The 15,419-nt window shown below is 43.6% G+C and overlaps 1 protein-coding gene across 2 annotated transcripts in view; it reads left to right on the plus strand.

Moving 5' to 3' along the window:
- Positions 1-15,419, plus strand: part of LOC109894527 (formin) — a 60,190-nt gene that overhangs the window by 39,190 nt on the left and 5,581 nt on the right. For both annotated transcript variants that reach the window (XR_004210640.1, XM_020488084.2), the window contains exons 13-14: positions 1,083-1,175; positions 13,798-13,849. Coding sequence is in view for 1 of the 2 variants with exons in the window: in XM_020488084.2 (XP_020343673.2) it covers positions 1,083-1,175; positions 13,798-13,849 (145 nt within the window). In the remaining variant the exon portion in view is untranslated. The remainder of the gene's footprint in view (positions 1-1,082; positions 1,176-13,797; positions 13,850-15,419) is intronic.

Consider the following 15,419-nt stretch of genomic DNA (forward strand, 5'->3'; position numbering starts at 1 on the left):
TTGTCCCTCAGCTGTAGATTATGTATTTTCTTACTCAATTAGTGTGCAGTAGTTCAAGTTTAGTCCCTCACCTTTCAAGAGCAACTACTCCTGAGACCCTGGAAAAGGATTGTGGGTATAGCTGGGCATATTCACCTATTCTTAATACATCCCTCTGGATTCTTCTGGAAACCAGTGAAGCAGTCTCACACTCTGACCAGCCAAGTGTTCCTGTTGTGTTGTTAAGACATTTAGCTATGCAGTAATAACCAACACAAGGTATTTACTGCACTCATTAATGACTTGCAGGTTTGAGTGAAGTTGCAAAAGTTATTCCGGCAGGCCGCTCTGTATATAACGTCCCACGCTGATTGTTAGGAGAAAATGAAATAGTTTGACTCATGTTTGCCCAAGTCATCATTGTTTCCTTTGAGCCTGTGTGAGCTAGGTGGTTTGGCAGGGCAACAAAGACCCACAACAAACAAGGCTTCGACATTCAGCCGTCACCCACATGTCCAGTTCCACTGGAGAGAGCCAGAACAGGACAGGCCCATCTACTGCCACCATGTCATATCTAGCTAGTGGGCCAAACGCTCATGGTGTTGGTTGGATGACTGTCTTACCCCAGTATCTGTGGCGTCGACATGTGTTATATCCTCACATTCTTTGAGAGTAACAGATTGAACACCCTACTCACATTCAAAGAACAGTCTGTGTTTATGAAGATTTATAATACATTTTTCATTTTGAATGCAGACCAAGCTCATTTAAGTGATTGCAAGGTCTTTTCAATAGCCATCTGGTTGGGATGTTTTGGAGGAGATTCACACACATTTCCCCTCAAATGTTTCCCCCCGGCAGGCTTTGGTTAACTCACTTATGAAAGTGCTGGAAATGTGCTACATTTGCTGTTTGGGCACGCTTGTTATTGTTTTACAGCTTAGCCCAATAATAAATGCCAAATTCACACAGTACAACGCAGTATACAGTCTACTCTCGCTCCCACGTTCTCTCCCCCACCCAACCCAGGCCAGAGCTTTTTTAATCCATTCCTGCTGCGAAATGTCAGATATTTAACATTTCCCGCTCTCTCTCTCCCTCAGTGTGTGAAAAGGCTGTTCAGAAGGTGTGTGCTAACTCCTCTGAGAAGGACCTCCAGCCCTTCAAGGAGAAAATGGAGGCCTTCGTCTCGACCGGTGAGTAAAACAAACCATAACCAGAGAGAGGGGAGGAGAAGAGACATGACTAGGACAGTAGCGGTGCAGGGGGTAAAATCACTGGGGAAGCCAGGGGAAAAAAGCCATATCACAACCTGCTGGATGTGTTGTTTTAATTGCTCTATAACCTGTTAGTTCATATGCCTTGCCAGCGTGATATATAGGCATAAGTCTGAGACAATAAGAAGATACAGTGGCAGAATAAATTCAACAAAACCTTTGTTTCATCACAAAACTGGAGAGCAACCTCTGTCCGCTGAAGTCCACAAAGCATATTGCATGTACAGTGCATTCAGAAAGTATGCAGACCCCATGACTTTATATCTACCTTAAATGCCTGATTGGTGGAGTGCTGCAGAGATGGTTGTGAGATGGTTGTCCTTCTGGAAGATTCTCCCATCTCCTCAGAAGAACTCCGGAGCTCTGTCAGAGGGACCATCGGATTCTTGGTCACCTCCCTGGCCAAGGACCTTCTCCCCTGATTGCTCAGTATGGCTGGGCGGCCAGCTCTAGGAAGAGTCTTGGTGGTTCCAAACTTATTCCATTTAAGAATGATGGAGGCCACTGTGTTCTTGGGGACCTTCAATGCTGCAGAAATGTTTTGGTACCATTCCCCAGATCTGTGCCTCGACACAATCCTGTCTCGGCGCTCTACGGACAATTCCTTCGACCTCATGACTTGGTTTTTGCTCTGACCTGCACTATCAACTGTGGGACCTTATATAGACAGGTGTGTGCCTTTCCAAATCATGTCCAATCAATTGAATTTACCACAGGTGGACTCTAATCAAGTTGTAGAAACATCTCAAGGATTATGAATGGAAACAGGATGCATCTGAGCTCAATTTCGAGTCTCATAGCAAAGGGTCTGAATACTTATGTAAATAATTTTAAATGCATTTTCAAACATGTCTAGATACCTGTTTCCGCTTTGTCATTATAGGGTATTGTGTGTAGATTGATGAGTAACATTTTTTTATTTAATCCATTTTAGAATAAGGCTTTAACGTAACAAAATGTGGAAAAAGGGAAGGACTCTGAATACTTTCCGAATGCACTGTATATATATTTATATTATTATTTCTTTTTGACTAAATCAATATGTATTGGTTGTCAATGTTTTGGCGTCAAACTGATGGCAGTTGTGAAGAAAAGTCAATAGTTGGAAGAGTTGCAGAGTTGATTAGATAATACATTTTTACAGGAATTAGGCTATTTTCTCTTCAACCATTCAGTCCATCTGCTAGAAACTTATGGACAATATCAAATATAGATATATAGATATATAGATATATAGATATATAGATATATAGATAAAACGTTATGACTATATATGAATTTTTTTTTTAAAGTTATTCAAGTATAAATTACCAAAGTTACAATTGATTGACCAATATTTTCTGTTAATTAACAAAATTACTAAAGATTCTGGTAACTTTGGTAAATCACCGGTAGCTTTGCAACCCTAGACATGACCCCATGTGTTGACCTCCAGGGGGTGCTATGTGTTGTTTTTATATGTTGTTTTAGTAAATACTGCTCCAGCAGACTCATAGCGTGTCACCTAACCCAGGCTGGGCAGGGCAGGCTGTTTGAGCCCCAGTGGAAGCTAATAAAGCCAGAGGCCAGAGTGGCTGCACTGGGTATGGCCTGATTGGGAGTTTAGATGTGTTTACACTCCCCTTGTTCTCCGTAAGCCACTTTTTCTCTACTGATTATAATGGCAGCTCTTGGAAATGAGGATCCTCGATTTTTTGATATCACTCACTGTATCTGAGGCAAGCAGAGGCCTGTGTCAGAGCCCATCCACTGGACTGAGTGATGAGACGACCTTCCCCCTTCTCCTACCGCCAAATCATACTCTGTGACACACTCCCAAGTTCTACCAGTAGATAGTGATGATGTATATTCACCCCCTCAGTCATGTCTCTAAGCCAGCCTGTCATCTCTCTGAATGGAGAATGAACCCACTGTTCTCCAAATCTGTCTTCAGAGATGAAATATTCTCCACATAGACTATTTATTGCTGAGGAGAATGTCATGTAAAGAAACCAAACTCAGAGAGAAACTAGAAAGATCCTGTTTTCCTTTCTCAAAAACACTGAGAGGAACCATTAAAGCCCAAAGCTGTAATTTAGCTCTTCACTATATTTTTTTGCCTTGTCAGGCCGTTAGTTGGGTGGTGGTGGAGCCCATGGCCAGCGTTAGTTAGAGACAGAGCTGCCTGTCAGGGACAGGAGTCTAAAGCCTAAGCCTGTAGAGAGGATCGCATTGCCCTTAACATGCTGCCTGTACTCATGGCTGCTATAAAGCAGGCAGGACATCCCTGGCTGAGGCCTCGTAAAGGCTGGTTGGACAGCTTGGGGACCACTGTGTTAGCCAGGGACACACTGCACCGAGGTGGAGACGCTCTGATCCCTTCTACCTCTCCCCCCTCCACTAGACATCTTCACCCCAGATGCTTCCTACAGCCCCCTCCAGTGCCTTGCAAAGGCAGCCAGTCAGCCAGTAGAGCTGCTGCCATTGAAAACAGAAAGCTTTTTCACGTCCATCATGCAGACACGGGCTCCTGTATGGTTTCTGTGGTATGCAGCATGAGGAAACACAGAGGTCATAGTGTTCCTAGAGAGAAAGTGGACATCCATCTCGGAGCGTTCCTCCAAAGGGCCAACGTGTTCAACTGTGATTACTATTGATCATAGGGATGTGAGAGGCAGAGGGAAGGAGTTTACAGAGACGCGGTGTGATCCCTGATTTACTGGAAATTACTGTGTAAATATTCCCAGGAGTTATTGTTCACATAGCAGAGACACATCTGATCCTAACTTGCATTACAATGTGTCTTGCAGACAGAGGGAGAGGCCTTGTGTCAGGCTTATGCAGAGTGGGTGCCAGGCTTGTGTCGCTAAAGCATCATAATACATACAGAAGCTCTTCCCCATTTGAATGAGTGCCAACTAGGACTCCCATACAGTACGTAGGTGTGCTTCTGCCAATGTTCTCACACAGTTCACTGGTTTTAAATGATCAAGCTCTCAACAGTCTCGCAGTGGGTAAACATAAGTGCAACCAAACAGAATCCATCTCAAAGCAACTTGGCAAGACAACAACCACCTGCATGCAATCTCGCCACCTTCACCATCTTCACATAGCTGCCACAGGCGAGGCGAGGGCCTTCACATTTCTGCATGCTCAAAGAGCCACAAAGAGCGGGCTATTAACAAAACACACTGACTCAGGTCTATAAACCTCTATAGGTCTGGTAGAGCATCAGAGGTGCCTTAAAGTGGACCACCTCTGAGGCCAACATCCACAACAACGTCTTTTATCTCTACAAAGTACTAGTGACAGACAAAAGTGTCAGCGTCACGCAAGGCCATCTAGATTTTACTACATTAAAGGGCAAATTGCACACATTACTTGTGGCGGACAGAGAATATTGTTAAACAATAGGCTCTTTCTATAAAAAATGCAAATGAGGTATCTCACAGAGAGATTGCATCCACATGTTATTGGAGGTACAGAGTGAGAACTGGAGGCAGGGCAGTGTTTTCAGCATAGAAATGATTAATGTACTGTATGTGTTGCAAACAAAGTCTGCCTTGGTATGTTTGTCTCCTAGTTACACATTGCAAATGGAAATGTGTTGTAGAATGTTTACTCTTTTTAACATTCCAGTGTGTCAAACCTTTATCTGTATTATTGATCAATATCACAGAATATTTGAAAGGTTTTTAAACCATGATGGTTGCCACGGGCTACAAAATGGTATTGGTTAACAAAAACACATCTTAAACATAAACCTTCCAGTGGGAAACATATAAACCATTCTTAATAAACAGAGCTCCTCCAGAAGTTGCCCTTACTTGTGAAGCAGTGCTGGTTTAGTGCTGGTGGCAGGTCCCTTGCATTGAGGATGATTCTATGACATTAATATACAGAACAAAGGAACAGTTCTCACACAAAAGAGTTGTGGAGGATCTAAATATTTCATTGACTGAACAGTATTAGTGTTGTCCAGGCGTGCACGTGTGCCGGTGTGCTTCTGGGAGCAATCTCGTCATCGGTATTGATGGACAGTGATAACCATAAGCAAGCATGTGTAAGAAGGGAGACAGTATTATCTCATACACACTGTATGCTTTTTTTTATGGAGGAGGGAGAGTCTGTTGGTCATAGTGCACTCCATGCTTGCTCCTGTGCGAGGCAGGGGAGCAGAGCAGCTCATGTGACCGTGTCTGTGGAGCGCTGACCCAGAACTGCCTGGGAGACTGTCGGGAGGCTGTGAGGAAGCTGTGGGGGCTGTGACCCACCCCTGCTTCCCATCCATCCATACAGTACTGCTCTTCCTCATGTTTCATCTGCTCAGATTTTAGACATTTTTGATAGAATGCTGAAATGTTGAGTACCTAACTTCAAATCCAATCCAATCAAATGTTATTTGTCACATGCGCCGAATACAACAGGTGTAGGTAGACCAGTGAAATGCATACTTACAAGCCCTTAATCAACAATGCAGTTTTAAGAAAATCCCCCCCCAAAAAAAGTAAGGGTTAAGTATAACAAATAATTTAAGAGCAGCAGTCAATAACAATAGCGGGGCTATATACAAGGGGTATTTTAGCCATTTGATTAGATGTTCAGGAGTCTTATTGCTTGGGGGTAGAAGCTATTTAGAAGCCTCTTGTACCTAGACTTGGTGCTCCGGTACCGCTTGCTATGAGGAAGCAGAGAGAACAGTCTATGACTAGGGTGGCTGGAGTCTCTGACAATGTCTTTGACAAGGTCTAGGGCCTTCCTCTGACACCGCCTGGTATAGAGGTCCTGGATGGCAGGAATCTTGACCCCGGTACTACCCTCCGTAGTCCCTTGCGGTCAGAGGCCGAGCAGTGATGAAACCAATGCTCTCAATGGTGCAGCTGTAAAACCTTTTGAGGATCTGAGGACCCATGCCAAATAGTTTCAGTCTCCTGAGGGGGAATAGGTTTTGTCGTGCCCTCTTCACGACTGTCTTGGTGTGTTTGGACCATGTTAGTTTGTTGGTGATGTGGACGGCAAGGAACTTGAAGCTCTCAACCTGCTCTACTACAGCCCCGTCGATGAGAATGGGGGCGTGCTCGGTCCTCCTTTTCCTGTAGTCCACAATCATCTCCTTTGTCTTGATCACGTTGAGGGAGAGGTTGTTGTCCTTGCACTACACTGTCAGGTCTCTGAACTCCTCCCTATAAGCTGTCTCCTCGTTGTTGGTGATCAGACCTACCACTGTTGTGTCAATTCAAATCAAAGTTTAATTGTTACGTGCGCCGAATACAACAGGTGTAGAACTTACAGTAAAATGCTTACTTACAGGTCCTAACCAACAGTGCAATTTTTAAGTAAAAAATAGGTATTAGGTGAACAATAGATAAGTAAAGAAATTAAGAAGACACTGAAAAATAACAGTAGCAAGGGTATACACAGTAGCGAGGCTATAACAGTAGCGAGGCTATAACAGTAGCGAGGCTATATACAGACACCGGTTAGTCGGGCTGATTGAGGTAGTATGTACATGTAGATATGGTTAAAGTGACTATGCATATATGATAAACAGAGAGTAGCAGTAGCGTAAAAGTGGGGTTGGCGGGTGGTGGGTGGCGGGTGGCGGGACACAATGCAGATAGCCTGGTTAGCCAATGTGCAGGAGCACTGGTTGGTCGGCCCAATTGAGGTAGTATGTACATGAACGTATAGTTAAAGTGACTATGCATGTATGATAAACAGAGAGTAGCAGCAGTGTCAAAGAGGGGTTGGGTGGGGGGATGACACAATGCAAACAGTCCGGGTAGCCATTTGATTACTTGTTTAGGAGTCTTATGGCTTGGGGGTAAAAGCACCTATCAATATAACGCATTGTCAAATTTTTTAAACAAGAAACTTGTTGCGTCTGGTTTGTTTCAATATAACTAATTTTATATGTATGGGCTCCTGAGTGGTGCAACGGTCTAAGGCACTGCATCTCAGTGCAAGAGGTGTCACTACAGTCCCTGGTTCGAATCCAGGCTCTTATCACGTCCGGCTGTGATTGGGAGTACGTTAGGGCAGAGCACAATTGGCCCAGTGTCGTCCGTGTTTGGCTGGAGTAGGCTGTCATTGTAAATAAGAATTTGCTCTTAACTGACTTGCCGAATTCAATAAAGGTTAAATAAATACATATTTTTTAAATATATATATTTATATCATTTCGTTTAACTTTGAACTTTTACTCAAGTATGACAATTGAGTACTTTTCCACCACTCTACTTAAGTACTTTTAAAACTAGATACTATTAGATTTTTACTTTTAGTTTAGTCAGTTTCGATAAAGGGGTTTTTACTTTTACTCAAGTATGACAATGTATTACTTTTCCCACCACTGCCAGGGGCATACTCCAACAGTCAGACATCATTTACAAACGAAGCATGTGTGTTTAGTGACTTCACCAGATCAGAGGCAATAGGAATGACCAGCGATGTTCTCTTGATAAGTGCGTGAATTGGAGCATATTCCTGTCCTGTTAAATATTCTAAATGTAACGAGCACTTTCGGGTGTCAGGGAAAATGTATGGAGTAAAAAGTCTTTAGGAATGTAGTGAATTAGAAGTAAGTTGTCAAAACTATACACTGAACAAAAATATGAACTAAACATGTAAAGTCTTGGTCCCATGTTTCATGAGCTGACATAAAAGATCCCAAAAATATTCCATACGAACAAAAAGCTAATTACTCTCAGATTTTGTTTTCAAATTTGTTTACATCCCTGTTAGTGAGCATTTCTACTTTGCCAAGACAATCCATCCACCTGACAGGTGTGGCATATCAACAAGGTGATTAAGCAGCATGATCATTACACAGGTGCACCTTGTTCTGGGGACAATAAAAGGCCCCTCTAAAATGTGCAGTTTGATCACTCAACACAATGCCACGAATGTCTCAAGTTTTGAGAGAGTGCGCAATTGGCATGCTGACTGCAGGAATATCTACCAGAGCTGTTGCCAGAGAATTTCATGTTAATTTACTACTACTTCATGGTCTCAGAGCAAGTGACGTCACCGATTGAAACGCTATTTAGCGCACACCACCGCTAACTAAGCTAGCCGTTTCACATCCATTACACAGACATAAGCTACTGACAACGAAAACAATTGCATTTTATTGATGCCAATTTGAATGCACAGAGATACCATGACGAGATCCTGAGGACCATTTCCGTGTCATTCATTCGCCGCCATCACCTCATGTTCCAGCATGATAATGCACGGACCCATGTCGCAACGATCTGGAATTCCTGAAAGCTGAAAATGTCCTTCCATGGCCTGCATACTCACCAGACACCAGACATGTCACCCATTGAGTTTGCGATGCTCTGGATCGACGTGTACGACAGCGTGTTCCAGTTCCTGCCAATATCCAGCAACTTCACACAGCCATTGAAGAGAAGAGGGACAACATTCCACAGGCCACAATCAACAGCCTCATCAACTCTATGTGAAGGAGATGCAGTGCAGCATGAGAAAAATGGTGGTCACAACAAATACTGACTGGTTTTCTGATCCAGGCCCCTACCTTTTTTAAAGTTATCTGTGACCAACAGATGCATATTTGTATTCCCTGTCATGTGAAATCCATAAATTAGGGTCTAATAAATTATTTCAATTGACAAATTTTCTTTACTGTAACTCAGTAAAATCTTTGAAATTGTTGCATGTTGCATTTATATTTTTGTTCAGTATAAATAGTCAAGTACAGATACCCCCCAAAACTACAAAGTATTTTTACTTAAGTACTTTACACCACTGGTCGTGAACAGGGCCCGACGACGCCTCTTCCCCCTCAAGAGGCTGAAAAGGTTCGGCATGGGCCCTCAGATCCTCAAAAAGTTCCACAGTTGCACAGTTGGGAGCATCTTGACTGGCTGCATCACCGCTTGGTATGGCAACTGCTTGTCATCTGACCGCAAGGCACTCAAATTTTAGTATTCTAGAATGATCTAGAATGTTTATTGCTTTTAACATTCCAGTGTGTCAAATCTCTATCTGTATTCTTGGTCAATATCATATACTGTCCTGCAAAGGGTAAGGTCAGTCCTTCACTAAAGATCCCATTGTACACTGGTTTCCACCAGGCCAAGTTCCCAGCCTTTCCCCACCAGACTACCACCTGACGTCTTCACTGTGTTGGCAATCAATTGTCTTGGGCAGAGGCTTTGAAAACCTGTATATTTGTTTGTGCCATGGTAATAAGAGGCTGTAGGCTCCCTCTTGATTGGACAACAATATGAACACCAGCACAGCTTAACAAAGTTCAAAGATTGAGGCTGGCAAGGAACAAGGTATATTTATCGTTTCCGAGAACGAGAGATTTATCCACACAGACACACACACTAACGTTCACCTTTTGATGTTTGATTGAGTATGTATGGAAATGAGATACAGTTGAAGTTGACATACCCTTAGGTTGGAGTCATTAAACGATTTTGTCAACCACTCCACACATTTTTTGTTAACAAACTATAGTTTTGGCAACTCGGTTAGGACATCTACTTTGTGCATGACACAAGTCATTTTTCCAACAATTGTTTACAGACAGATTATTTAGTTTATAATTCACTGTGTCACAAGTCCAGTGGGTCAGAAGTTTATGTACACTAAGTTGACTGTGTCTTTAAACAGTTTGGAAAATTCCAGAAAATGATGTCATGGCTTTAGAAGGTTCTGATAGGCTAATTGACATCATTTGAGTCACTTGGAGGTGTACCTGTGGATATATTTCAAGGCCTACGTTCAAACTCCTCTTTGCTTGACATAATGAGAAAATCAAAAGAAATCAGCCAAGACCTCAGAAAAACAATTGTAGACCTCCACAAGTCTGGTTCATCCTTGGGAGCAATTTCCAAACGCCTGAAGGTACCACGTTCATCTGTACAAACAATAGTACGCAAGTATAAACACCATGGGACCACACAGCCGTCATACCGCTCAGGAAGGAGACGCGTTCTGTCTCCTAGAGATGAACGTATTTTGGTGCGAAAAGTGCAAATCAATCCCAGAACAACAGCAAAGGACCTTGTGAAGATGCTTGAGGAAACAGATCCAAAAGTTTCTATATCCACAGTAAAATGAGTCCTATATCGACATAACCTGAAAGGCCGCACTGCAGGGAAGAAGCCACTGCTCCAAAACCGCCATAAAAAAGACAGACTACAGTTTGCAACTGCACATGGGGTCAAAGATCATACTTTTTGGAGAAATGTCCTCTGGTCTGATGAAACAAAAACAGAACTGTTTGGCCATAATGACCATCGTTATGTTTGGAGGAAAAGGGGGAGGCTTGCAAGCCGAAGTACACCATCCCAACCGTGAAGCACGGGGGTGGCAGCATCATGTTGTGGGGGTGCTTTGCTGCAGGATGGACTTGTGCACTTCACAAAATAGATGGCAACATGAGGCAGGAAAATTATGTGGATATATTAAAGCAACATCTCAAGACATCAGTCAGGAAGTTAAATCTTGGTTGCAAATTGGTTTTCCAAATGGACAATGACCCCAAGCATACTTCCAAAGTTGTGGCAAAATGGCTTAAGGACAACAAAGCCAAGGTATTGGAGTGGCCATCACAAAGCCCTGACCTCAATCCCATAGAACATTTGTGGGCAGAACAGAAAAAGCGTTTGCGAGCAAGGAGGCCTACAAACCTGACTCAGTTACACCAGCTCTGTCAAGAGGAATGGGCCAAAATTCACCCAACTTACTTGTGGAAGGCTACCCAAAACATTTGACCCAAGTTAAATTGTGAAAACTGAGTTTAAATGTATTTGGCTAAGGTGTATGTAAACTTCCGACTTCAGCTATACATACATTTAAAAAAATGTATAACAGTGGAGATGTTCACCGATGCAGTAAAGATTGTGTAATTTTCTTTCACAGAAAGCTTCCAGATCCTTAACACAGCTTATACTGGATATGTAGTTCCCTAGCCCTTCGTTATCTGAATGCTTGGTAAACCAGTGGTTTGGAAAAGTGTGTCAGAGTTTTAAAGGCCTAATTTATTGTCCCTCTCAACATGCGTGTCTCATAACTTTCTAGTTAGCCACTACTGGTTTCATGTTTACACAGGTAGCGGAGAAAGAGAAACTTCACACATCCTCTTTCTCACTCACTCTCTCTCGCTCTCTCTCGCTCTCTCTCTCCCTGTCTCTCGCTCTCTCTCTCTCTCTCTCTCTCTCTCTCTCTCTCTCTCTCTCCATGGACCACTCTCTCTCAGAGCGCCGGCCAGCCTGGTGCCACCTCCACACAGAACCATACCAGAGAGGACCTCAGGCGCCAGCTCGACCCCCCCGCTGTGACTAACGCCATTGGTCATGACTCTCCCCCCTCCTCCCCCATCCCAGCCATGGCCACCCCTTCCTTTCATTAGGTTTATCTCAGACAATCAGCCTGCTTATGTAAAAAAAAAAATGGGGTGGTAGCAGCTTAAGCTCACCCTCTCCCAAAAGCCCTGCAAACCTGCCTTTGAACAATTTTTGGGAGACTTCCCCCTCTTAAATCTTCAAGTGGGAAAGGTCCCCCATCATTGTAAAAAGGATGAATCTGGAAAAATGCAATAAATCTGAGATCACAGGCACTCTCTGGCCCTAGATAAATTCTTGCACCTCGCCCTGGCCGGCCGCACACATCTGCCTTGCATTTAGACACTTTTACATGGCAGGAGTACACAGGAGCCTCCAGTTCCCGAGCCTCATACATTCACTCCTCAGCCCAGCTCTGTGCTGCCTGTGCCCCTGCTCTGCGCCTCTGCTCCTTTCCCCTCCTCAACACAGTCCACTGAGACCTCTTCGACTACAACCACACTCCAGACATCACCAACTCACACTCCTCATCAACACACTGTATATATATATACTGTACAGTATCAGTTAAAAGTCTGGACACCTACTCATTCAAGGGTTTTTCTTTATTTTTACTATTTTCTAGATTGTAGAATAATAGTGAAGACATCATAATTATGAAGTAACACATATGGAATCATGTAGTAACCAAAAAAGTTATCCCAAGTTGGACGGCAGAGTTGAGGTCGGGTGATTTTTGAGGCCAGGTCATCTGATGCAGTACTCCATCAATATCCTTCTTGGTCAAATAGCCCTTACACAGCCTGGAGGTGTGTTGGGTCATTGTCCTGTTGAAAAACAAATGACAGTCCCACTAAGCGCAAACCAGATGCAGAATGCTGTGGTAGCCATGCTGGTTAAGTGTGCCTTGAATTCTAAATAAATCACCGACAGTGTCACTAGCAAAGCACCATCACACCTCCTCCTCCATGCTTCATGGTGGGAACCACACGTGCGGAGATCATCCGTTTACCTACTCTGCTACTCACAAAGACATGGCAGTTGGATCCAAAACTCTCAAATTTGGACTCATCAGACCAAAGGACAGATTTCCACCAGTCGAATGTCTATTGCTCGTGTTTCTTGACCAAAGCAAGTGTCTTCTTCTTATTGGTGTCCTGACCTGATTCACGCAGTCTCCTCTGAACAGTTGATGTTGAGATGTGTCTGTTACTTGAACTCTGTGAAGCATTTATTTGGGCTGCAATCTGAGGTGCAACTAACTCTAATGAACTTATCCTCTACAACAGAGGTAACTCTGAGTCTTCCTTTCCTGTGGCGGTCCTCATGAGAGTCAGTTTCATCATAGCGCTTGATCGTTTTTGCAACTGCACTTGAAGAAACTTTAAAAGTTTGAAAATGTTTGGGATTGACTTACCTTCGTGTCTTAAAGTAATGATGGACTGTTGTTTCTCTTTGCTTATATGTTCTTGCCATAATATGAACTTGGTATTTTACCAAATAGGTCTATCTTCTGTATACCACCCCTAACTTGTCACAGCACAACTGATGGGCTCAATCGCATTAATAAGGAAAGAAATTCCACAAAATGACTGTTTACAAGGCACACCTGTTAATTGAAATGCATACCAACTGACTACCTCCTGCAGTAGGTTGAGAGAATGCCAAGAGTGTACAAAGCTGTCATCAAGGCAAAGGGTGGCTACTTTGAAGAATCTTCACTATTATTCTACAATATAGAAAAAAAGTACAAATAAAGAAAATCCCTTGAATGAGTAGGTGTGGTGACTGGTACTGTATATATATATACTGCGTGCATTTTATGTATGGGTGGTCCTGGGAATCAAACCCACTAACTATCCTGGCGTTGCAAGCACCATGCTCTACCAACTGACACACAAATATCTTACCTCTTACAATCAATCTCAGTGAAATGCACAGACACCTCTATCACATGCTCTTTCACCCTAGACATGTCAACCTGGTGACCCTCCACCCTGACACTCATTCCACCCCCTGGGAGAGGAAAGGTCTGTTCCCACAGTGTCCCCACCTGGGCTCCACCCAGTGTGACCCTGTATCAGTGGAACTGTATGGAGTCTCATTGTTGTACCTCAGTTTCCCTCCCATTGGAAATATCTCTTCCCACTACTCTATGTACTTTGACCTCAATGCCTCGACGAATACTGCCTCACACATAGGTTTGTTTACTCCATGTTGTTTTTTGTCTTTTCCAGCTCAAAAGGACCACACTGCTGAGGATGACAGGCTCAATGCAGCACAGAAAAGGTATGAATCGTCTCTATCCATTCTAATATGATAACACAACACGATTTACCTAGAGGTCTTAGACCAAACAACATGTCATCTGTGTAACAGAGGAGTTCTTTATTTTCTGACCTGGCTGGTTGCATACCTCTGGAATACTCTAATGTTGGCTTTTATAAGACCTTTCGACATTCAGAAGGGAACCCAGCCAAGTATAATGGATGGTGGATTTCATGAGGGCATGATGGTTATTTAACATGTTTCAAATAGCTAACATGGCTTACATCAGATAAAAGTAATGCAGGTCATTTGTAAAGCTGTCTGTAGTAATCAGATACGGATTGTGATAAGACAGAGGCTTCAGTAGTGGGGCCTTGCGGTATCCAGGCTCTTCAGTCATGTAGCAGAAAACCCAGGTCATAACCTGGCCCACTGTAGACTGGCCCCGAGACAGGAATGGCTGCCTATGTAGACACACAAAACTGAACACAACACCTCCCTATACACACACTGCTCCCGCACCGATACTTTTACATACACACACTGTGCTCACTCCACTCCAGTTGTTGTCAAGCCTTATCTTCCGTGTGTGGTATTGCAAACTTCAAGAGTCACTGTAAGAAGCGGCCCATCTGATTTATGGAGATATGGTCAACTGGCAGACGTTTAACGAGTGTCAGAGCGAAACCATATCTGGAAAATGTCATATCGGAAAAACACACTAGAAAGAGCAAACAAAAAAATATTTTTACTTGTTTAGATAGAGACCAGAATTGTTTGCTTTAAATCATAACTCTCCCAATTCCAACATAAATCATGAAAAGCACATAAAGGAGAAAGTTTCCAAACGTCCCTGTTTCATGTTTCCATTTCAAGCCAAGAGAAGCACTCAGCTTGGGTATGCATGGGTCTCTCCATCTCTCTCTCTCTCTGTCTCCTTCACTCCTCTCACTCGCTCTGTCCCCTCTCCCTCTCTCTCTCTCTCTCTTTCCACTATCCCTCTCTCTCTCCCTCTCCCTCTCCTGGTGGTATTGTGATATCTCTGTCTGCGGCTGTGTGACTGACACCAGTGTAATGAAGATGTTGAACTTGGGGATATTGATCAAAAGGGTCCCGCGGCTAACAGCCCCCAGCCTTTAATGAAGTTTGCCTTTAATTTCACCTAAACGAGGCCGGGGGCTGCCTGGCGCTGGGGGGGGGGGGCTCTCAGGTTCCCAGGGACGCACCTCATAAAAGTGACACGCTGGTGATGAATATGGGCAGTGGGCCGTGGTGTGTGTGTGCTGTGGTGTGTGTGCTATAGTGTGTGTGTGTGTTCTTTGGGCCCTGGGTGGGCCCCGACCCTCACATTAGGGCCCCGTGTTAATAAGGCTCATAGACATCACCACAGTTAGCTACTGAAACGCTGGGCCAACCCTGGGCCAACACTGGGTCAACCCGTCCAGGAATGGGATTGCGGTTGTTTGTTATGGTCCATGTGGTCTCAAGACAACAACCATCATAGGACTAAATAGGTTGTAGTGAATTTGGATACTTGGTTGGTAAAATGACTTTATGGGAAGCTGATATGATACACAGTTTATGACATCAG

Source organism: Oncorhynchus kisutch, linkage group LG7 (genome assembly GCF_002021735.2).
Source record: "Oncorhynchus kisutch isolate 150728-3 linkage group LG7, Okis_V2, whole genome shotgun sequence".
NCBI classification, from domain to species: domain Eukaryota; kingdom Metazoa; phylum Chordata; class Actinopteri; order Salmoniformes; family Salmonidae; genus Oncorhynchus; species Oncorhynchus kisutch.